Here is a 25,680-nt window from a genome sequence, read left to right as displayed (position 1 = left end):
TACAATGTTTTCACTAACAGTCGAAATTCAGTTTAATATACTGTGCACTGACAGTGTTTACACTCTCATTCGTTCACGAAAATGTTTTACATCGTATTTTAAGTATAAATTTTCTGTTTGGTAAAACCGAGAACCCTTTGGACCTATTTTGTTAAAACTAATAGAGTGTAAGTTCTCGTCTCTGCGTAAGGATACCAACTAGAGTGTCTCTGTACACCTGCAGGCATGTTCATAATACAAATGCTCGTTACTTTTCCACAATACAATCTTGCGGGAAATAGTTCCCTCCTCTTACCCATTAGTTCCATGATTATATGCACTTCCGCTCGCCTTACATATTATCAAACACACAAACGAGCAGATTATCCAGTTCTTCCCGGTAAATTTTCAAAATTTTGCTAGACACGGACGACCAACTTTGGAATTTAATCCGAAATATTAACCTTAACGTAATTATAATTATTTTCGTTAGTCGTGTTTCTTAGTATATGTCTATGTTCAGAATTGCCTTAAAATATGTAGTACCTATCAATAGATTATCATCAAAACAGAATAGCATTGAAAAAAAAAAAAAAAGCTTAGGAATCATGCATAATGAGTTTTGTTTGCGCTCGATTGAAATCGCAACAGTTCAATAACTTCTGTTGGTAGAATTTTCAAATCCTGTGTTTTTAATGAGTCATTCTCAATTTTCTTTCTCTATAGGAAGGTAGGGCTACAAAATACGAATAGTTTGTGTCCTTCTGTTTACGTCTTACGTGTGTACAATATCCCTTAACTTACGTTAAGTTATGCTCTCTATTAACTCTTAGTAAGTCGAATTGTAAATTGCTTAAATGTAAATTCATTAGAAACTGCAATATTTTATTTTATTATTATTATTACTACTGTTATGTGTATGGCATTGCCTGTTTCTATTCCTTACATTTGCTGTTGATGTCGCGTCTAGTTAATATATAATTTCATACTGCAATGGAGTCAAGGACGTATAGGGCACAAACACGTTCATACACATGTTCATATAGTTGTAATTTTCGAGATGAATACGTAACTGCGAATTGACTTACTTCCTCATGTATTATGTAATCAGAATTGCTATACCTAGCAGGTTCACGAAACTGACTGTGTCGTGGGACGAATCCACTAATATAATTCGTTCCGACATAAGTACCGTATTGGACTCGTGGATATAAAACTAGTCTTAACAGAAAATGTAGGCAACCAATGAGATTGCCTGTAAAAAAGTGCGCACCAAAGGAACGTTTTATTTCGGGATTGAACAGGGAAGCAAACATTTCATCTATAGTGATCACGGAGTCAGAAAATTGGGAGCATTGTTTCTTGTAAGCATGTCATGGGCAGTTGTCTTTCAGAACGGCTTCTTTCAATTCGTTCAACTGCCTAGGGACTCAGCGTTTACTGACCTTTCTCAACTTTAGGTGATCAGTCAATATGCGTTCCACATCGCCATGCGACAACCGTATTGGGATGCAGGCAGTAGCGGCTCGATACCATAGTCTGAGGTAGTTCTGCAGAGTTTGTTTTTTGTATATTAAATTTCCCGTTTACAGCTATTAATTATAAAATGTACACGAACCAGCATCATCTTTCAGCACTCTAATCGTTATAAATGACAATTATAATTGAAATTAACAAATATATATACAACTTTAGTGTATAGCAAGCAAAACACTATTGTTTTGATTATTGGTTGTCAGTGGCATATTTAGGGCTTTGTTTCGGGAGGAGCTATACACAGCATATGAATAAGCACTTAATTTTTCCTTTGGGATGCCTACAAGTTTTAATGAATTTCGGGTGATCTTGAGCCCGATAGCTCCCCTCTAAATACACCACTGTTGTGTGTAACAAATTTTTAAAATACATATTCATACCGTAAGAAACATTCTGTTTTCAGATACCATAACAACTTCGGATTCACGTAATGTCTACAGGCAGAAATTTTATTAATCTACTGAATTATAGATATTTTATCGTTTGTAAATGAAGTCTATCCGACGTGACTTCTGCTGTACAAAATGTCCTATTACTCTTTCATTCAAGTTCGGCGTAGTGGATATGATATCACGCTCGATTGATAAGGCAGCCAAAGCATTGATTCTTTCCTGACATATTGTGCTTCCCAAAAATGTTTTAACTAGTTTAAAGTTAGAGAAGTAACGTTCTGCTTCACCTATTGTCGTTGGGGTAGTTAGAAGAATTTCCAAAAGGTTTATGGTTTCCTTAAAATTGTCACACAAATTGTGTTTTGTTCAGAAAATTTTCACAAACTCGAACATGGAATACCATTATTTTTAAAGCGCGCAACAATTACACTGAACTCCGTTATAAAAAACAAGAGAAGGGCGCCTCATGTACATCACGTCGTGTGTCTTCGGCTTCTTCGGAAGTATTCGTGAGTTCTGAGCTGCTGGAAGTGCAGCTCTAGTAAATCCTATCTAACAAACAAGGAAAACGTAATACAGTGCGGCTGGTGAAGATTTTGGTCTCAATGCTAAAGTATAGGGCAATCCGTGCACAGCTCTTGCAATATTATTAAGCTTCAGAAGGTATTTCCAGTAATTGTACGCTATGTAGCATATCCAGCAGCACAATTTCAGGACACTCTTAGACCAAATATCATTACATGTTATTTATTACCTTGATTAAATTAAACACAATTCAACTTAATTGAAAATACATTTATTCCACTAAAATAGCTGGTAGTTCTGCAGCTCTTATAGGCAAGCCGCCCCTGGATGCAGGTGTTCTCCATTACCAGTTCTTGACACCGGCAATGTTTTTAGGGATTGTTACACAACCTTAGCGTCCAGTGCTTAGCAAAACATCAATTGATATCCGACCACTTTCGTGAATTCACGTACCCGCTTCAGAACTGCATTATCTGGAAATGCACTGTTCACACAAGTATAGTCAGATCCGGACTATAAGGAGATTGAGGGAGCACTTTCTATCCCAGACTTATTATTTTGTTGCTGTGTGTAATTGACAGAGTGGGGCCTCGCATTATCTTGTGTCTTTTGATGACTTTATTTGGAGCTCCGGTCTATCCCAAACTTCTTTAGAATACGTCAGAGCTTTGCCAGTGACAATGTCGATCCTTATCAATTGTTGCGCCACGTTCTAAAACATCGATTCTGGAGTTCGAGACAAATTTCCTTCCTCTTTGCTTTCTGTTCTCTTGTGAGCAAGTCTGGCACTCAGTGGGCTCAAACCTAAAACCTGTATTAATGATAGATAACCCAGTCCCTTCAACGAACTGTCGTGTGGTTGTAAACATCTGTCGGTACTGATGAGTTGATCGGTATGATCTTTGCTAACGTCGCTCACTGCAGTTGATGGGCTGCCGGACTGTGGTTGGTCTATCAGACTGAAACCACCACTGTGGAAGTTTTGTACCCATCGCTGGATATTGCTGCTGTCCAAAGTCTCATCTCTGTACACAGGGAAAAATTTGCGTCGAGGAGATGTGACTGAGTGATCGCGGTCTTGTACAGGAATTAAGTGATCGGCCGTTCGCGAGTGCGGCTCTGTATTTCTTCTCTCCGTTGTGAGCATATCTATAAACAAAGGATGAAATTTTGGTATATCACCTCTGCATGAAAGACACAAGTACCTTAAAAAAAATAGCTCTAATCATTAAGAAGTTATGCCTCATTATGCAAAGGTTCTTACGGAATATTTCTGACAGTTATATAAAATCATGCACTTTTTCAGTAAGTCATTGCATACAACACATAGATTTAGCGATAAAAGTTGCCCCGAGTGTAGATGTAGTAAATAAAATAATTGAAATAATTCCACTTTTTCCAGAGGATACGTGTTAACGTTCATTCCTGAAGGATATATTTCGTCAAAGGAAATACAGTTAAAAAGTACTGTCGAACTCTAACACTCTTTGTGAAATTCTTAATTGGTGATCCATTTATTAAATTAGTATCTTTGATTTTTGTTCGTACCTATCAAAAACAAGATACGCATTATACACTTATGAATGTGGTATATATTTAAAACATCGATTTCGTTACGGACATTTCATTTATTATTATTACTACGTGTTTCGCCCAAGCCTTTGAACCATTGTACACAGTGGTTCTATACAGCCGGTTCACCAGAACCGGTGGTTAAAATATTTAGAGTTCGCTAAACCGTTTGAAATGAAATCTTTTGAGTTTTACGTCCCACGGTTATGCCGGTTAGGCTAAAGGAGACGGTGATGATGAGTAATGAATGAAAATGGTGGAATGAAGAAAGTGGGAGGAAACGGGAGAACCCCGAGAAAACCCACGCACACGGTGTTTGTCCACCACAAAGTTCACTTGGCGGGGGCTGGGATCGAACTCAGGACCCCTAGCACCAGAGGTGAACGCTCTACCAGTGAGCCACCGCGGCTCCCGCTAAACCGTTTGTTATACCTAGACACAACAGTAAATTTTGCCCATTTATACCCAGGAACAAGCAAGATTTAGTTTGTTTAGCTTTGTTCTTAGAAATTCTTAAAGCTACAGGATTAAATATATGATCTCTCGGAATAAGTTATAAGCGATTATTTCTTAATCTCAAATGGTTAGATATCAAGAATGAGAACTGAAATCACATGAGTATAGTGGTGAGGGTTATTTACATCCAGGGTGGGAAAAAATCATGATTTTTTTTTTTTAAAAGTCATTTTTGTTGATTTTTTTTTATTTAAATAGATTTTTTTTATTTAAATCAAATCTTTCTCCTCGTATAATACAAGTTCCAAACTGAAGAAAAAGCATTAGGAATTAGTATTAAATGCTAATTATGCCATTTAAGTGAAAGTATTGGGGTTGAATTATGCCCAGTCGTTAACCTATACCTATCCCAAACAATGTTTCTTAACACTTTTAAATTATGGCTCTTTTTAAAGGTAAATTATAGACTTTCAGTCAAGCAGCTACAGCATCATCCCTATTTATCCTAGGATAATGGTACATACATCACTCTGTTTAGAATAGAACAGCTTTTGAAACGGTAACATTCACATTTCCCTATCATGTCCCTAAAGCGGGAAAATTTGAGAGTAATCGGCATTTCTTTAACTTTTTTAAATTTTGATCCCCTCTGGATTCCCCTGTGTTAACGCACAGATCTCAAAATCAACTGGGAAATACTAAGGGGTGTACTAAATGTATTAAGTAGCTTGCGGCATGAAATACATAAATTTCGCCTAAAGTTATAAAATTAAAAAAAAAAATGGAGTGGGGATAGGTCCCCTCTAAATACGCGCTATTATCTGGGAACAAACAAACAGACACGCACAAAAAAGAATTTTCGTCTTAAATGTCGATGGTGATTTCCCCGTTGGAATAGTTGACGATTTTAAAACCCAAACCCAATGTTACGAAAAGAAGAAAGCAGGATTGCTCCGTTACCTGTTCAAAACGGGATTTTCCCTAATCATCCTTTGCATGACACTTGTTTTCATACTATACGGTACTGTACATTTGAGTCTCATTGTATTATGATTATTAACTTCCATAATCGAAATAACAGAACAGAAACGGGATTTTACTTATTTTCACTTTAAATTAATTTATTTCGGAATTTGATTTAAATCAACGATTTTTATTTAAAAAATGAAGTGATTTAAATCAGACTGATTTAAATCAGACTGATTTAAATCAGTCCACCCTGTTTACATTTGAAACGCATACATACCATTATCAACAATTGTTCATCCATTGCTGGATTAAGGTCTTTCCAGTACTTTTTGACAAGCATCTATCTTCCATAATTCACTTCCAAGATGTTCACAGTGCTACCTAATTTTGTCACAACACCTTTCTAGTTTGAAGTCGTGCTTAATTGTTTACATGTAACATTTTGTTTCTAATGTGCCCACCAACTAATATGCGGTTACACAAATATTAATACTCAAATCTAGGTATAGCTACGGCCTTAGTCCTAATAATAAACAGCAGGACATGTTTGTGCTTAATGTGTATCACTATCCATATTGAAATAATTAAATTGAAACAGTACAATTTTTAAGTTGCAATTAAATCATCAGAATAGTTTTAAATCAGCAAATGGCCTATACACGCTAGCGACATTTATTAGCATGACTGTTTACTATCAGAAATTTAGCGTGACTGAGGTGTTTCTCTTTCATAATTAGGATTTCCACCACAATTGGGTACTGTTTTAAACTTTAGAGTGGTCAAATTTACGAGTTGAGGATTACTAAGTGCAACCGTAACTGCACAGTTATATTTAGAACATAATCCTTTATTTTGAACTTCTTACACAGTAGACTGCTACCTTTATGTTTATTGTTAGTTAAAGAACGTAATGAGCGTTAATAATAAATAAAAAATAAATAAATAAATGAAAAAAGGAAAGTAAGTGAAAACTAAGAAGTATATTTGTTTATAATTGAATGATGCATAACCAGTTTTTCTTCTCTCTCTTTTTTATTTATTTATTTATTTTCAGTTTTTGTATGTACTTACGTCTCAGTATTATTAATATACTGTACTGAAAGTCATAACGTAAAAAAGAAAAATGTCCAATTTTAACTTAAAACATACCTGAAATACCTTGTAAATCATTGGTATGCGATAATTAATTTTGATGTCGTTGCTGAGATCGAATTAGCTTTGAGCAAGGTGTCTTCTGTAAGGTTTTACGTTTGTGTTGTAACATGTAGTTTACTCTCGAAACATTTATAAGGAAGACGAGCACTTGGGGTAGTAGCACTCACCTTTGTACTCTCTTTAAATAAAAATGTAATATTTTTATACAATTTCGGCTTTTCTTGGAACCTTCCTTGGTAACACAACTCTATGTTGCTCTTGTTTTCTCATATAGTTATCTGTGATAAAAATATGTCTTTAAGACTCGAAATAAATAGTATCATCCAAAAAATAATTTGTGTAGTAATATCACTTGTTACTCTACGCACTTATTCACGTATAAAATTCTGTTCATAATCTTTGAAATTCCGTTTACTTATATGCAGTTAATTGTGTTTCCTGAAACTCCCTTGTACTTCCGAGCTTTCGGCTCTCCCCTAGAGCCTTGGCCACGGAAAATAAAAACAGGAGGAAAAATAATAAAATATCAAAGAAACAAAAGTTACAGAACCGGGATGGAATAGTGCGAAGAATCCCTTGTCTTAGCTGCTAGTAACATGTCAAGTGTGCTGCTCCACCATTTGACGTGTGACTTACAGCTAAAACAGACATTCTTCGCACTTCTCCACGCTAGTGAGTCCGTTCCCTTTCTTTTCGTGATAGTTTTATTTTATTTTTTTTTTTTTTTCCTCCTGCTTTTGTCCTTCGTGAACAAGGCTCTAAGGTAGACCTGAAAGCTAGAAAGCTCAAGGGATTTTCAAGAATCACAATTGCATGTAAGTAAAATTATTCTTAAAATTCCTGAGCGTGTTAGCATATAATCGGAATTTGAAATTCCAATTATGAGTGTAACTGTTTATGTTTAGGAGACGTCGTTATATATGTTAGTATATTACAATCGTCCCTCTTAATGTCGTATCTTAAATTTAACTATCAAAATAAAAACCCTTATAACTTTTACTCACTTAAGTTGTTGACCTGAATCTTAAAAAATTTACTCTTCCATGTATATTCATACTTCTCAGTAGATATAAGCTAATAATGTTAAATTATTTTCATGTGTATCGTCGTGACTTTTTGTATTTTCAATTGAAAATAACTGCAACCTAGAGAAATTTTACTAAGAAAGATTCCAGAGAGAATCGAAATTACACATAAGTACTACATTTTTATTTGCATACAGAGGTGAGTTGTACAATTTATTTAGTGGTATGTACTAGAGCTGTTACGAATTATTCTAATATTCGTTATTCGAATTTTCATTTTCAATATTCGAATAATGAAATATTCGAATTTTAACAGCACTTGATATATATCCTAGCATTTAGTGTATATTAGTAAATACGTAGGTTAGTCATACCGATTGGCGTTTCTCTACAAAGTTCATTGCTAAAACTAGCAAATTAAGATTCACCTGAAGTATATGTATTTGATTTTTTTAATTTCTCAAAATTTCAGGAGTGAACTTTGTACTGAAAGGCCAACTGGTACGACTCACCTAAATGATTACAATGTAACAGTATAGTGCTTGACATGGCTAGAAGTTCTTCACAGTGGAGTACTTGTTTAAGGAAAAATGTAAAATCTTATTGGAGATCCCTCGTTTACAACTACTTGTATGTAATCAAGATATGAGCCAGGAGTTCGAAATTAATTATCCTCCTAATAATTCGTAAAGCATTTCGTCTGTTAATATCTAGGATAAGTATTAACAGACGAAAACCATATTCATGAAGAAATTAAATGTCGACTAAAAGCAATGAATTTGTGTTATTATTGAGTTCAAAATATCTTGTCGTTGCGAATTCTGTCGAGGAATTTGAAGCTTAAAATATATAAAACGATAATCATGTGTCTTATGCTATATGGTTGCGAAACATGGTCGCGTACTCTGAGAGAAGAACGTAGACTGAAAGTATTTGAGAATAAAATCCTGAGACGAATATTCGAACCCAAGAGAAACGGGAATGGGAAATGGCGGAAACTTCATAATGAGGAACTACATAATTTAAACGGTTTACCAAACATTGTTAGGGTCATCAAGTTTAGGAGACTCAGGTGGGCGGGTCATGTAGCCAGGATGGAAAAAAGTAGGAACGCTTTCAAAGTCTTAACTGGAAGACCAATCGGGAAACAACTATTAGGAAGACCATTGGGACGACAATATTATGATGGATCTCGCAGAAATAGGAATACAAAGTAGAGACTGGGTCCAATTGGCTATGGATAGAAGTCAGTGGAGAGCTTTTGTGAACGCGGCATTGAACCTTTGCGTTCCATAGGCCATAGAATTAGTTAGTTATTTCAGGTGAGGTAGAATACAAGCATATTGCGTTCTATAATGTCGGTCTAACAGGAGTGTATTTCTTTCATGCAACAGAGGAGCAAGAGCAATTCGTCAAATGAAAAATCGATAATGCTGCAACTTATTATTCTTATTCAAAGGAACAGAATTAACGTGTTAATTTTCGAATATATAAATACATCCAGTTAAATCACATGAAAAATAAACTAAAACGTAATAGTGTAATAGTTAATTAATCCATGTCATGAGTGTTAAATATTTAATATAGAAGAACATAATGTAAAGAAATTGAATGTAATTAAATCCCCGATATAGATGATCGTCTGCGGAATTAGTCTTAAATTAACTTATTTCTATTATTAATTGTGATAAATTATTATTATATTTCAGTGCAAGGACAGGGGTTGTACGGCGGTGGAATTTGATGTTGCTTTGACTGCTGATGACGTACCGATTGTCTTCCATGATAGTACGGTAGACCGGCTTACTGATGAGACTGGAGAGATTAAATTCTTGACGTATGAGGAAGTCAAACGCCTGAATGTTTCATCGAAACATCCGTTCGTGTAAGTTATAATTTTACCATCTTAACTTAATATAATTGTCAATGTAATTTGCTAAATACCGTGAAACAGATGGAAGAATTGGAAAAGTTCCGCCATTTTAGATTGAAAATAATCTATTTCCAACAATTTTCCTCTCTTTCCACTTTTTCGTATCTTTATTCATAACGAAGATAGCGTGTGCCCCCGGACTTTTGATACACCCGATGTAATTAATTATGTATAGAGTTTCACAGAAAATCCAACAACAAGGTTCCTGATTAATAGTAAATTAGATACTTTCCTCTGTTCGGTTTTGTTGTAAATTTAATACATATTCGTTCCAGCACAGTAACGTAGAATTAACTTTCACTATATTGTATTACTACTATTATTTATGTACTAGCAGAATACCCGTTTTCGCACGGGGAAAAACTTTTAATTTTGGACATAAAGGACTGAATTTAGATTTAAACGGCATCGGAAATGTCACTGTTCATCTCAGCAATCCCGAAAACTATGGATTCGACTGTAACATCAGTCATTTCCTTTCTTCTTTTTTTTTTTTTTTTTTTAAGTTTTACATCCTACGGTTATGCCGATTAAGCTAAAGGAGACGGTGATGATGAGAGATGAATGAAATGGTGGAATAAAGAAAGTGGGAGGAAACGGGAGAACCCTGCAGAAACCCACGAGCACGGTGTTTGTCCACCACAAAGTCCACACGGCGCGAGCTGGGATCGAACCAGGGACCCCAAACACCGGAGGTGAACGCTTTACCATTGAGCCACCGCGCCCCATCGGGTATTTCCAATCATTTGTGTGTATATATATATACACAGGGCATTAATGAACTATACCGACAAACTTTAAGAAGTGATTCCTCACATCAAAATAAGAGAAAAAGTTCATATGGACCTATGGCGAAAAGTGGATAGTTTCAGAGCTAGGACTGTCCAAAATCTTAAAAAAGCCAAATTTCAAGAGGCCCTATTTCAAATTCGAGAGACTATGGATGGTGGTCCTTATCAGCGTAAAGGAAGTCATGCATACGCAATCCAAAAATGCATATTTCGTTAATGTTCAATGGGTGTACAGATTATTCCATGCAGTGTGAAATTCCCAGACATGCCATCAACCGAATTTTGAGATATGCTCTGACTTTATGATTGGTCCAAAGTAGACAAAGGAATCCTTTGGCGAGATGTCGGAAGTGTTAAGGATCGTCAGCAGCACGATCTCTCGTGCTCGGGAAAACGCATGGTGCGATGATTTGTTTCACGATTATAAGTGAAGAAAACGTTAAATATACCGTGACAAAATACATATCACACGTTATTCCGAACACAGAGAAACATGGAGCTGCCGGTTCCTAACATTTTCGCCTTCCCTCCGAAGCATTGGATGTCCATTGTTGTCAAGGTTTACCTTCTGCCTACTTTGGACCTTACTTGAAATCAGGGTATATCTGAAAAATCTATTGAAAACATATCTGAGAATTACACCCTGTAGGGAATCCCTCTACATCTATTGACAATTGATGAAATTGCTCTTTTGGATTGTGTATGCGTGGCTTTCTTTACGCTGATAAGAACGACCATCCACAGTTTTTGGAATTCGAAATAGGGCCTATTGAAATTTAGCTTTTTCGCGATTTTGGACAGCCCTAGCTCTGAAACTATGCACTTTTCGCCATGGGTCCATATGAACATTTTCTCTTTATATATATATATATATATATATATATATATATATATATATATATATATATATATATATATATATATATATATATATATCCATCCCCTTCAAGTTGCGGGGCTGAATTTAAATTTAAACGGCATTGGAAGTACCACTGTTCATCTCAGCGACCCAGAAAACTATGGATTCGACATTAATATGGGTCATTTTCGATCATTTTAAAATATCTCCCTCCCCTAATTTGCACCGTCAAAGTGAAATGATAAAAAAAAAAGAAAAAAAAAAGAAGAAAGCCAGAACCTCATCTATGTTGAAATTTTGATCGAGATTGGTTGGGTGGTTCACGAGTTAAGTCACAAACATAGTCACTTTCATTTTTACATGCATAGATTAAATGTTCTTTAAGCGCGTGTAACTACATACAATGATATAACTATACTGAAAAGTCTAGGGCATAATGAAAAATAAATAAATAAAAAAGTATAATGGAATTTCTAGTTTAACGTTCACTTTTATGCCCTTCAGGTGAATAGAGACAGATGATCAATAAAATAGTCAATGAAATGAGAATGTGGGAAGAGAGAATAGAACCTCGGGAAAACCCACGGATACGATGTTGCCCTGGAGCTCCTTCGTGGCTAAGCGGTTAGCGTACGCGCCTTTGGCGTGGGAGACCCGGGTTCGATTCCCGGCGGGAGCTCATGTGGTTCGGATTCCACGTTAATCAGTAGGTCCACGTCTCATATAGCCTCGCTGCTGAACGGGACGTTAAACTCAAAATCAACTCAACGATGTTGCCCTGTACAAACCCACATGGCTTGAGATCGAACCAGCACCCCCCTCGCACCAAAGGTAAACGCTTTACCATTGAGGTACCTTTATTCCCTCCCCCCAATCTGAACTCAGTACAGCACCTCAAATCTCGAGTTTCTGTGTGTTTGGTGTTTTTATTATTCCAGCCCTTATAGATTAGTCGTGCTGGCAATTTGTAAAAGTAGCCTTACATGATGAATATTTTTTAGGAATGTCGTAATTTAGTATACACGTTACGTGTATCAAGAGTCCGGGTACTCAAACCAACTCGGTTGTGAGTAAATAATATAAGATAAAATGGGGGTATAAAAAACAATAAAAAATAAAAAAAGTGTCCGGTCACGATCCAGTCATTCACTTTTTCATCCTTTGTGTGTTATTGAATTCACGCTTACAGAGGCTCTGGTGCGTAAAAATAAGTTTAAATCGGTTATTTCATCCTTTCATTGATATATATAAAATTCAGGTATTCTTAATATACGGACACTGGATTGTCGAAGCACAACAGCTAGGATGTGGTACATGTCATGTGGTCTAACTGGAGAGCACCGACTTCAGGAGTAGGAGAGTGGGTGGCTGTTCTGGGAAACGGATTAGGTGGTGTAGTGGTTAAACACATCGGCACAGTATGCCGGAGATGCTGGGCTTGAGTCCCAGTCCAGTCGTGTACTTTTCTACTCTGTGTGTGAGACAGAAAAGTCATTGGAAGTAGGAGTTTTCAATTAAAATGGTGGAATTTTTCCAATTGGATAAGCCGTTATGTTCCACACTGATACAGCAATCTATGTTAAATGAAACATCATTTCTAGTTTTAACAAGCTGTTCCAACGAACGTAAAAACACACACACAAATGACACGGGGAGCTAGCACATTATTATATGAGGGAACCTCAAACAGCTCGAATCCGACTCCCAACAATGTTGTATTGTTGGTATGGTAAGGGCGCAAGGGAACAACGTGCTGAACTGGCACCATTGCTTTTTCATTTATCATAGGGCTCCTTACCTGGTACGATTGGAAAAATTCCACTATTTTAGGTTGAAAACTATTTATTTTCAACAATTTTCCTCTTTCTATTTTTTCATATCTTTACTCATAAGGGAGTTGGCCTACAACCTCGGACTTTTGATACATCCTGCATATAATGAAGATGTCCCCACCTCATGATCCATGACGTGTCTCCGAGTAAAATTTCCTAACAGATTTAAATATTTCTAGTAATTTTTCGACGCCCTTGCTCATATTTCAATGTTACTTTGTGCCGTTAATCTCTGTCCTAATGGCATATCTAAAACAGACGATTTAATTAAATGGACGATTATTAATCTTTAATAACCGCATTTTTAACTGTAATCATTTCGTCTGTGTTGCACACATAAAAGAGAATTTTTGTTGCAGGCGTTTTCGGCTTCATCAAAGCGGAGTGCATGCAAAAACCACCCATTTCCTTCTTGTTCTTCCTGTACCTCTCGTCCCAAACATTTCCATTATTATCACTCTTCTGACTACATAGTTGCTTTTTTTTCTCTCATTAGATGACCATATATCTAAAGTTTTCTTTCTATTATCTTCTTAGATATCTATAACATTGGTGGTTCCTTTCACTCTCTCATTATTCCCTCTGTCTCTTCTTGTTGTTCCACACATCCAGCATCCAGAGCAGCATTTTCATTTCGGTTACATTCTATCTTGCCGGTAAAGATAACACATCTCTCACCATTCCAGTAATCATAAATATCAGAACTTAACTTTATACCATATTCCTAGAAACTTCTATTTTGTACTAAACTCTACAAAGCCAATGATGCAGAAAGAACGATTGTTACATGTAATGGCATCCCACCGAAACATATCTACTTTCCTCGATTGAAATCTGCAACTTTACATTCAGGCTCCTCCATTATAGAAAAGATCAGAAACCATTTAAATGAAATCTCAGTTTAGCTTCCCATGATTATGCTTTTTAGGATAACGGAGACGGATAATTAAGACAAGTGAATGATGAAAAAATTAGTGGAAATGGGATTGTGAGAGAAAAACGGAGAACCTCGAGAAAACCTACGGACGCGATATTTTCCACCACAAACTTAGTTGGGCAGTGATCAAATCAAGGATCCCACCCACCAGAGGTAAGCGCTCTAGCACTGAGCCATCGTGCCCCCGGAGATCCCATTTTAGTCAGGAGCTCTATCACCGATCTCAAACCACCAAATACAATTCCAGCGTCCGCAGTGGCTAGTAGATTTATAGGCCAGATTCCACTCCATCGTCGCTTCCTTCAAAATTAGTAAAGGACTCTTGAGTACTACACCTATGTTCAATTTCACATTCATACCACTACCAACAAATAAATGGCTTTGCGAAGTGTGTCTTTATATACCTCGTGGGACAGCAAATTCTCCGCCCATCAATACTGTAACATGTTATCTGGAGGTACAGTGGCTCAGAGGTAGAGCACTCACCTATGATGTACAGGGTCTCTGGTTCGATCACAGACCATGGTGAGTTCGTTGTGGATAACATCGTGTCCGTAGATTTACTTGGGATTCTACCGTTTCCTCCCGCATTTGCATTCCAACAGTTACCTTCGTTAATTATCCGTTTCACTTAGCGTAAAGAACATTACTTTGGAACTTAAAAACTCAAATTCATTTTTTTCTAACTTGTCAGTGGGTTCGATTCATAAATGACATTTTCCTAATATAGAGCAAAGTTTCTGAACAATTAAGAATCCCGTAAAATTTACCTGGTTCTTCTTCCAAACAAACAGTAACTTACCTTGACTTTGCTGTCAACGAATGTCATGGAAATTAACGTATTTACCAAACCAACGAACAGTAACATCTCCACTTAAGGAGCTAGAAACGCTCTATCATGTGTCTGATCATTCGGAGAAACTTGCTCTACTACTGCATTCTTCAATAACTACACCATCCAAGATGCTCTCGTCAGCACCAGGAATAAACCCCTTTTTATAACCTTTCTGGTAATCTAGTCAGTCGTGGCAAAAGTAAATAAAAAGTGCAGTAAAGTAATAAAGTGTGGTGTGCAATATGGGGCGAAAAACTTATTGGAGCTGTTTTCATTGATGGGACCTCGGATGCTGCACAATATGGAGATATGTTTGAAAACACTGCTGTGATACTTTTGTTGAGCAAAGAAGGGTGGTTTCATCAATATTGGCCACAAGATGGGGTACAGCCACATTATGGTCGTAATTTAATCGATGGCTCAATAAACATTTTTCCGGTTGCTGGATAGGTCGGCATGACTAGTTGAGTGGCCAGCAAGGTTCCCCGATCTAACTCTGTTGGATTTCTATCTTTGGGGGCACTTTAAACTATTATCTACCAGTGTAAAATTAATGACATTGGCTACCTGAAAAGGAGGATCATCACGGCCTGTGAACAAATATCACAAACTATGCTTCGCAGAATGCATAAGCACTGGGTCACACAGTTAAGTATGTGCAAAAAACAGAACGGTAGGCATATTGAACATGTCATGTGATAGTATTTGTCTTATGTGTGTTAGCTCTCTCTTTTCCTGGTTATTAAAGAATACGTAATGTGAGATGTTACAAAGCTTGTTTCTTACTTTGTCTTCATCCTTCAATTCGAAACTTCGCACATAGCATATCCTAAATCTATTCACAGCTTCAAAACTGTTGCAGGGGTTGGAAAAATAACCTTACCGTTGGGTTTCTCTTCGTACGAGGATATTGTTTAATATGTCACACGACCATGTTGCCATTTAAAATAAACAAGTTGATTCCAAGATGGCGGCTACCAAATAGCGGACGACAGCCTGAAACACGTCATATGTTTCCCCCTTGCACTAGCATTGATCCCAATTGACTTCGGATCAACTGCATTTACAGGTTTTCAAATATTTAGCCCGGTCCAGATTTTGTATTTCACTTAAAATATCATCTTTAAATTACTTCCGACATTTGGACATTTTCCAATACGAAGAGGTTGTGGGATTCTAGTGTGTCATTTAAATAATGTTTACCAACATCTATGTCAAATTTTAACTTGTTAATAATTACTTCCTAAGTTCAATAAAATTTTAAATCAGTTTGACGGTAGTTTTTAGAATTTTAGAATTTAGAGCTAAATATTTCTAAAAAATGAGTTTTATGAAAAAATGTTTCTCTATAAAAAAAATATTGTTATCTATGCTCTATAAAACTACACTAAGTTTATCTCTTTATGTTCAACTATAGCGAAAATGTTGCTATTTTTACCTGGGTATTGTTCATTTGACCTTTCCAGCGGCCATTTTCCAATATGGTGGCGAAAGTCACGTGGAATTTCAGAGGACTTTTAGTATGTTGTTTAGAACATCATTCCAAACATCTGTACCAATTTACAGCTTGTTACTAATTTGTTCTTTCTTCATTAAAATTTGAGCTTCATTTATTGCATTAATAGAAACTCAAAAATTTTGTTTGTCACGTATTTTCCGTCGATAGATGGTTGAAATCATGTTTTAATAATCACAGGATTATGTAGCATGGAAAGACCGTTTATGTGTATTAAAAAGAAGGAAAGAAACAGAAAATATGAATATTGATTTTGAGAGATATTGAGTTTATTTAATGAGGTACTGGAATATAAGTTTTATGGTATGTTGAATTGTTTGATGTTATAGTGGATCCTGTAGCTATTTGTGTGTGTTATTAAGTTATTCCAGAATGCTGTAATATGTATTGCCTGCTGAGATAAAGTGAAGGTGTGATAGCCTATAATCTGTTATTAGTTGGTCATTGCTAGAGTAATCCGAAAGGATAACAACACTTTTGACATATTGTTACTAACCTGAACATGATTTTGATTATGTAAGGGTCCAGATGAAATTAATTACTAATTTTTAAAGTGTAATAAAGTATAAAATCATAATACGTGAAATGAAGCATAATTCTTGGAAAATTGATCGCCTGTTGAATTAATTATAGTCTAAATATTGTTATCAGGAGTTACATTCAGTATTTTAAGTTTTATTTTGAGCAATAAAATAAATGGATGTTTTAAAGGGAACATATGGATGGTTTCTTTGGTACGTATACTGAAGTCCGAAACTTAAGAATTAAAAAATAATTGTAGTTCTGTGAAAACAGGACAACAATTAAAAATCACGTTACAGTATGCAAAGTTTAACGACTTCATGGCCAGGTCAGTGCACATTTTAAATCAGAGAAATTTATTATCTGCTTCAGTTGAGAGATTCTTTTCTGCGCTTTATTAAACTTTGAATTCTAAGCTGTCGTGTCTGACAGAACAAAATCTTGAGGCTCACTCAGAACTTGCAGTTAATTAACCTCTTCAGGGTAGTGCAGATAAAGAAACGGAGAGTGACATAGTAGATGTATAGATTATCAGTCGTGATCATTGCTTTGGTATTATTATAGTGTTCACGGATATGATTTTATACTATCCTACAAAATTAACTTACTATTGAAAAAAAAAAAAAAAAAAAAAAAATCAAGGTTAAAAGTGAAAAGATTGTTCAGGAACCTGATCTTTATTTGAAGTAAGAGAAATCATTTTGATTTTCATTTGTTATTATAGATACACGTGTATTTCTTTCTTCTTTTCGTTAATAGGGACACTTACCCTGATGAAAGAGTTCCCAGGCTTGATGAAGTAGTAGAAGAATGTTTGAAACTCGGAATGCGAATGTTCATTGATATTAAGGACAGTGATCTGAAGGTGAGTTCTTACCAAGTAAGTTCTAACATTGAATTTGGAAAATATACTTCTGAAAATATGATGCAGAAAAGGAAAAAAGAAGAAAACATTTAAATAAGTATAAATAAGAGACGTAAAGGATTATAAAGTAACTTCGGCATAAGCGTTCTTATCTTGTTCACGGGGATTTAAGAATTCTTTGAAATCGTTTCGATGCCTTACGGCATCTTTTTCAGTGTCTTCTACTTACTGGTAAACAGTAATGTATTGGTTCCTGACTTCTTGAGGAACCCATTATGAGAGAAAATATAAATAAATGAGTAAATCTTTACTTCACAAAATGTGCTGAACATTTTTGAAAAGTAAGATACAAAGTTAATAGGCTTTTCAGTATTTGAAGGTTGAAATATATGTTTCAGTTTAAAAAAAAAAAAGATTCAGTGTTCTTAAGAACTCGTCGCCAAGCTTACTTTTTTTTTTTTTTTTTTTAATATTGAATTAATTATTTAATGAAGAATATAAAAAATGTAGAAAGAAACAATTCAATACACAATGTAGTAGTATCATATGGACTAACAATTGTTTTCAAGATCTTTCGTAAATTTCGGTGCCCAACAGTTCTGATGTCATAAACTGCGCAACCAAATTTCTGGCCTATAAGTAAGGATTTGGAAACGATCGTTTGTTTAACAAAAAATTGGCTACTTACCAATGAATCCTTCTTTGGGGAGCTTAAATATTTTACATGTGTTTTGGAACGCCAAGCTGGTTCCATCTTAAGTGGTAAGGTAACAAGAAACAGGGCGCCCATTATATTTTAATTGATCGTTACTTTACTTAATAGCGTTTTGTAGATACTACCTGCCTTACTTCATACATTTTGATATTTTAAGTTGTTCAGTGACATTTAAGAAAGTGGGCGTGAGTTGACAAAGATCTGTAATAACATTAATTCACTTGACTGGTTTTTGATGTGGAAATAATTAGGTAAACTCAAAAAACATATGAACAACTTTCCACGTGCTGAACATTAAGCACTACGCTATCCAGTCTGTCTGCTCAGTAAGCCGAAGCTCCAAGTTCGAATCTCGGTCCAGTGACGGTGCATTTCTTCACTGTGTATATCACTGAATTCGCATCTAACATGTCTTGGATCAAAAACTTGTTACTTAGACCGCGAAGTGGCAATAAGGCAGAGCTGCAGAGGTTACAGGGCCAGTGATGGTGGGAAGTAAACATCCATGGCACAGAACCAGGAAGTGGTAGTTCTATCCTGTACCTCCTCATAGCTGAGCAGAAACAGAGGTCGTGTTTCAACGCCGTACCATACAGTACTCATTGAGAAAGCGAACAGGAACAAGTTAGCCACTGCGACATTTTGTTGGATAAGAAAAATAGACAATCTACAGAATAATTCAAATATGTGAAGTACAGAACAACACTAACAGGAAGTCGGAAAGTTGAGGGCATAATGCGAAATTTCATGAACGAAGAATAAATGCTCTTGTGCACATGATGAATCACAATGATAAGTGGTCTTGAGGGATGCAGCTGCCAAATTTAAATGTGTACCATATCTTGAAGAAAAAGGCAGACGTGACAGCACGGAAGAAACAAAAGGGCTTCCAAATACACAGAGAAGCAAAGCAAGGACGTTCAGAATCACTGTTGTGTATTGGTGCGACGTTTGGTGTTCGATGACGAGGCGTACTTCACAGCGGAAATAATTTTACACCTTCGACAAAAATGTGACTACCCTGTCTGTAAATATGTGGAAAGAGTAAAATTTCCGACTAAGGTGTTGGTATGGGTTGCAGGTTTTGAGAATGGGTTATGTGAAGCATTCGTGAAAGAGAAGCTGAATGCGGTCAATGTGGACAGTACATGAGTATGAAAGCTAGACTCGTACAACGCTTGTTTCGCAATGCTAAGAAACACATCCACCGGGTGGGCCAAGATGGTCTGTATGTAATGACTCACTAGTGTGCTCCCACTTATATGTAGCTGCAGCTGTATGGTGTCAGAATAAATACGTGATCAGATACTTTTTTTTTTAAGTCACAATTTTGGTCGAACACACGTTATGAAAGATCTGATGCGATATAAACCAGTGTTTTTGTCCACTTATCGTAAGGATAAATTCAGTTGTCAGAGGCATTCTGTAATGCAGACACTTGGTTGTCCAAGCACAATAAATATTGTCGTGTAGTCCATGTGGTCTTGAGTCGTTGAGTATCGATTTCAAGAGTGATGGAGTGTCTAACAATTCCGGGAACAAACTGGGTAGCGTAGTGATTAACACATCGAGACGGTAAACCGGAGACCCGGGTTTGAATCTCAGTGCAGTCGTACACTTTCACTTTCTGTATATCAAACAATATCTAAAGCAAAGTTGGTAACTGTTTGTTTTCAACTGTGAAGTACTTTCTATTTACAATTGAATTTTCCATTAAGATACTTTTCGAACCTACATATTTTCATCTTCAGGCATAAGAAGGAACGGAAAGGGAAAGTTAAAAACAACTTTAGAGAAAACGAACTTGATCAGTCCCACAAGTAGGTTATTGTAAAGTCAATATTCCTACGGACACTTTGTCAAAATCTAGGCGCGGCTGTGCTGTCCGCCATTAAAATTCTAAATCAATAGCACGTCTCCTACACTGAGAAAAAATCTAAAGTCGTGGTCTAGTTTTTATCTAGTGATCTGTCCAAATTTGGCCTCAAGTTCCTGGTCGTAATAAGAAACGGCTCTATCACTGTACTTTTTATGTTGGTACTAGCTAGAATGTTCGTTCTTCATACGGGAGCAATAAGTGTTTGGAAAGCTTTTGAACTCCCTTTCCCACTCTCTTTCTCTCTTTCTTGTGATAAGCATTTTAATCAAAGTGTGATAATAAAAACTCGTAAGAAATTATATTTTTGGCATGGTAAAATTCCAGCTTGAAGTAGGTACTATGTTCTAAAGTTAATTGCAAACGGTTCAGACGTTTTCTTGCGATGCAATCACAAACAACATACGACGTCGAAGTCAACGTGAAGAAGGAAAATATAGAAAATGACCCCTTTTCCTATCTTAAAATAGAAATTTACAAAACTGATGGGACACGTATCACCTTATTTTAATGAGGAGTGTACATACCGAATTTCATCTTTCTAACTGCCGGAGATCGTGAAGTACTGTACTTTTGGAATAAATTTTGAACGTCCTTTACTCCCCCCTTCCGTTTAGGTTACGTCCTTCAATCAAAGTAACATGGTAAAACCCCAGCTCGAGGTAGATACTAAAGATATTAATTCACTTCAAACTGTTCAACTGTTTCCTTATAATGGCGGTCTAAAACAGCTGTCAACACCGCTTTCAATGTGAAGAAAGAAATATAATATTCCGCCCTTAAAACGAGAATTTTCAAAAACTGTGACACGGGTCGGTTTATTTATAATTAAGAATTTATATACCAAGTTTCAGTGATGCTATTCAGCCGGTTCGCTTCACTTTGCTAGAACCGGATGTTAAAATATTTCGAGTTCACAGAACCGTTTGTTATACCCAGACATAACAGTAAATTTTACCCAGTTATACCTAGGGACAGTGAAGTTTAGTTTAACTATCTTCGGTTTTAGAAACTCTTACAGCTACAGGGTTAAACATATGACTTTTCAGAACAAGGTTTAAGCGTTTATTTCTTAATCTCAAGTGTTCAAATATTAAGAATGAGAACTGGGATCACATGAGTGTAGTGCTGAGGGTTATTTATGTTTGAAACGCGTATTAACAGTTGTCGATCTATTGCTGGATTCAGGTCTTTCCAATACTTTTTGACAACTATCTATCTTGGATAATTCGTTTCCAAGATATTCATAGTGCTACCTAAATTCGTCACACCACCTTGTATTAGGATACTGTGTAGGTCCGTACTGGTTATTTGTGGTATCAGTAAAAAATTTGCTTCTTTTCTGTCTAGTACGGTTTGTTTCCTAAGAGAGTTTTATATCTGTCTCCTATACATCTACTCTCTGTCTTATACATAGTGCTACCTAAATTTTTTACATCCGTTAGTTGTGCCTTAATTCTTATTGGATATTCCTTTCTGTAGTCTCAATATAAGTTTCCTCACAGCAGCAACAAAATAGTGCCAAGGTAAGTTTATACTTAGTACATCCCTCTGTTCTGTTAATTATCCATAAAAACTTGTAATTGGTTTGGTGATATCCTGCCTTCTTTCATAGTTACACGGCTGCTTAGTTTAAATTCCCATTCCCATTCCCATTTCCACTAAATCTTTTAGACGTTATCATTAGTTAAGTATTTCTCTATATACATTCTTTCCTGGTTTAACAGACTACATTTCACTTATTATTTCAAACCCCATTTTCAGAGTATTATTTATAGGTTAAGAATCTGATAAACTTGAGTATTATAGAAATATAGCCTTATCGTTGCACGTAGTACATGTATATTTCTTAAAAGGAACATTTCGAATCTACTTGTCTCTGAGTTGAAGGGAATAAAAGTCAGAATCGCCGTCTCACAGATAAGTAATTCCACTGAAACAAATTCCTTTAAAGACTTCTTCATATTCTCTTGTGGCCTCATGCTAACCTGATTTCAGAGTTAGCAGCACACCTGACATTACTCAAAAACAAATCCAGAATTATCTATATGTGGGTCGCATCCATACGATTTTCTTTTATGTTTACTTTAATTGTAATTTATTTTTCGTATTCCTGCCAAAAATAAATAAATAAATAAGAAGTTAAACCTCGTTAATATTCGAAATGTTAATCCTTTTGCAGAAATATACCAATTGTAAGTGTGGGAATTATTCAGTATTTTGATTTCGAGAGACTATTCGTAAGTAATATAATACCAATACCATACTTACCGTATAACTTCTAGTAAATTTCAAAATTGAATTCCAACTTTTACTTCATAACATGAATGAATTGAAAGTTGTATTTAATATAATCGATAATTAGTGATGGAGTCATTCCTTTCTAAAAACCAAAAATCCGATACTAAATTTAGACAGAGATCAATTAAACAAACTTGTAGTCTTTTGAATGTAGGAGGCGTGCTGTTGGTTCAGAACATGGGAACCTTGATGACGCATAGCATAGTCACTTCAGATCAGGAATAACATCAGTTCAGTTGCATGAGTATATTGGTTTTAAAATGGCTTACTTATGGAATTGATCAATTGTTATCGTTCTTCTTGTGTTTAACCTGAATATGAACTATGTTTAGATTCAAAACGTATTCTTTTTAGGTTCAGAGTTCAGTCTTAAGTAAAAAGACACTTTTATAATATGTTAATTTCAACCTGCCATTCGTGTGTAATACATTGAAGTTAGCGACTGTTAAATTTACATTTCTCACGTATTTTCACATTCTGCAGTTCGTTCCATTGAATTCATGGCTTGCTTAAACACTTTCACTAATAATTTTATTACACTTTGTTCTAATTTCCAATAAGGACTCGGACTCTTCCGTGGCTGTATTGTTAGCATACACGTCTTAGATTCACGGTTCGATTCCTGGTGGTGCTCATGTGGATCGGATCCCACTTAAGCTGTAGGATCATGTCTTATATAGCCTCGCTGCTGAACGGTACGCTAAACTCCAAATTAACCAACCAATTCAATAAGGATTGTAGATGCCTAGTCTCTAGACGTGTCTTTTGGTAAGACGTTCGTTTTAAGTTTTACGTACCGCGGTTCTCCGGTATGCTAAAGGAGAAGTAGGACGTTCAGAATGGGTATTTGAATGTACCAAACAATCTAATAGAATAATTTCTGGAAGGGAAGCACTTCTTCACAAAATTGGCCACAGGAAGAATACACTCATTCATAATTATTAGCTTACTTAACTAAAAATAAGATAGAAAAGAAAAAGACACATGAAGTAGTGCTTCTCGTTTAAACAATATTTGTTCAGATTATTTGGTATATTCAAATACAGGTAATGGACCTTGAAACTGAAACATCTGGTAGAAAGCCATAATTTGTATTTAATAAGGTGTCCGGGCCCCTTTGTACAGCAGCAACACGACGTGGGAAGGATTGATACAGGTCCTGCACCTTTGCAGAAGGATTTTCAGCCATTCCTCTAGAAGCGCAGTGACAGGTTCAGCACGTGCAGATGGTGGAGGAAAACATTTCCTCATTCTATCCTCTAACAAACCTCATACAGACTCAATAATGTTGAGATCCGGCGATTGAGTAAAGACATGGCAGATGTTCAACTTTACTGTCATGCTCATTGAACCACTCTGTGACAAGTTTAGAAGTGTGAATAGGGAAGTTATTATCCTGGAACACTGCATTACCTCCGGGAAAAGTGTTCGAAATAAAAGGTGTAAATAGTCCTCCGGAATGGTCGTTTAGTCCTTGGCAGTGACACCGACACTCTAGAACAATTAGGGGGCCCAAAATCTGCTACGATATTGCACTTCAAACCATCACGAATCCGCCTCCTTGTTTGACTGTGGGTATCATCAGAGGGGCTTTTACAGAAGAATACTTTCCCTGTTGTTTGGAGAACAGTGTAGTTGGATTCATCCGAAAATATGACACGTTTTAGTTCATCCAACGTCCAGTTTTCATGCTTCTGGCACCACTGAACCCGTTTTATGGCATTTATGTTTCTGCTAAAAGGCTTCGGTATTGCAACCTTGCCATAGATGTTGGCCTTATGCAGGTATCGATGGACTGTTTTCGTGTACATAGGTTCTGTGAGATATGTATTCAATTCTGCAGTGAGGGGTCGCGGTGGCTCAATGGTAGAGCGTTCACTTCCGGTACTTGGGGTCCCTTGTTCGATCCCAGCACGCGCCGTGTGTACTTTGAGGTGAACAAACACCGTGCTCGTGGGTTTTCTCGGAGTTCTCCCGTTTCCTCCCACTTTCTTCATTCCACCATTTCATTTATTTCTCATCATCATCGTCTCCTTTAGCCTAACCAGCATAACCGTGGGATGTAAAACTTACAGATTTCATTTCATTTCAATTCTGCAGGGATTACCGATGCGGTGGTTTTCCGTTTTTGTGTAACAGTCCTAGTCAGTGTTCTGACGTCCCTTTCAACTTCCGTTTTCTCCTGTTGTTGCTCCTCCTGGATATGGTTCGTCCTTCCTGTTCATATACACATCTCCCTGGATACTATAGCTTGTAAGATGTCACAAAGTGTTGCAGTTTTGGACACAGATGCACCTGCTAGACGCGCCCTTACGATCTGCCTTCTTTTGAAGTCGGATATGTCTCCCTTATACCGCTCTGCACACACGATTTGACGTTCACTGGCTAACTTCTTCTATTGGCATGACTAGCAAATACTCGCACCTGTGACTCATTGCGAAAAAAATACGATATAAACTACCGGATGTCTCTAGTGAGCCCCGCGAACTTCCTATGCTATTAGCGCAGATATTTCAGTTTCAGTGTCCACTACCTATATCTATCCCAAAAGTCCTCTCAAAATAAGTCCATTCTTTCTCACTTACATGAGAAGAACACTTATGAGTATTGACAGCTTTCGGCGAATTGAAATAAAACAGCACAGAAATAAGGAAGAAAGAAAGTGAAATTAAATTTTAGAAAATTAACTTGCCATACTTGCTGCGCAAAAGGAAAATTGTCTGCTATGCGTTGTTACTATGAAGTGGTCAAATTTCCTTACAATACCAATTAACCACGTTCATTTTGTATTATCCACGTGCATGGTAACTTAATGTTAAAACTTCCCACTAAATAAGAATGGTGTAATTTGATTGGTTAGCTGTCAATCGACATAACCTGAACAGTAATAGCAGTCAGAAAATAAGTAGTTCTATCAGAAGCTGCATCACATTCAGTAATTAGAGCGAAGTGTAAGTAAAATGTGTTTTATGTAATTATCAAACAAACTTTATCAAGAAGGTAAGATGATAAAAATTCTACAAGATTAGTTAGAAAGCAGTTACAGTAATTCGTGATTAAGTTTATTTTCTTGTAGTAATGCTTCATTT

The 25,680-nt window shown here is 36.3% G+C and overlaps 1 protein-coding gene across 1 annotated transcript in view; it reads left to right on the top strand.

Annotated features, from left to right (window-relative positions):
- LOC145680411 (glycerophosphodiester phosphodiesterase 1) overlaps window positions 1-25,680 on the top strand; it is a 64,277-nt gene that overhangs the window by 1,947 nt on the left and 36,650 nt on the right. The window contains exons 2-3 of the mRNA XM_081750921.1: window positions 9,319-9,494; window positions 17,594-17,699. Of these exons, the coding sequence (XP_081607047.1) occupies window positions 9,319-9,494; window positions 17,594-17,699 (282 nt within the window). The remainder of the gene's footprint in view (window positions 1-9,318; window positions 9,495-17,593; window positions 17,700-25,680) is intronic.

Source organism: Thermobia domestica, chromosome 3 (assembly GCF_964235325.1).
Source record: "Thermobia domestica chromosome 3, izTheDome1.hap1.1, whole genome shotgun sequence".
NCBI classification, from domain to species: domain Eukaryota; kingdom Metazoa; phylum Arthropoda; class Insecta; order Zygentoma; family Lepismatidae; genus Thermobia; species Thermobia domestica.
This window is presented reverse-complemented; position numbering and strand designations above follow the sequence as displayed.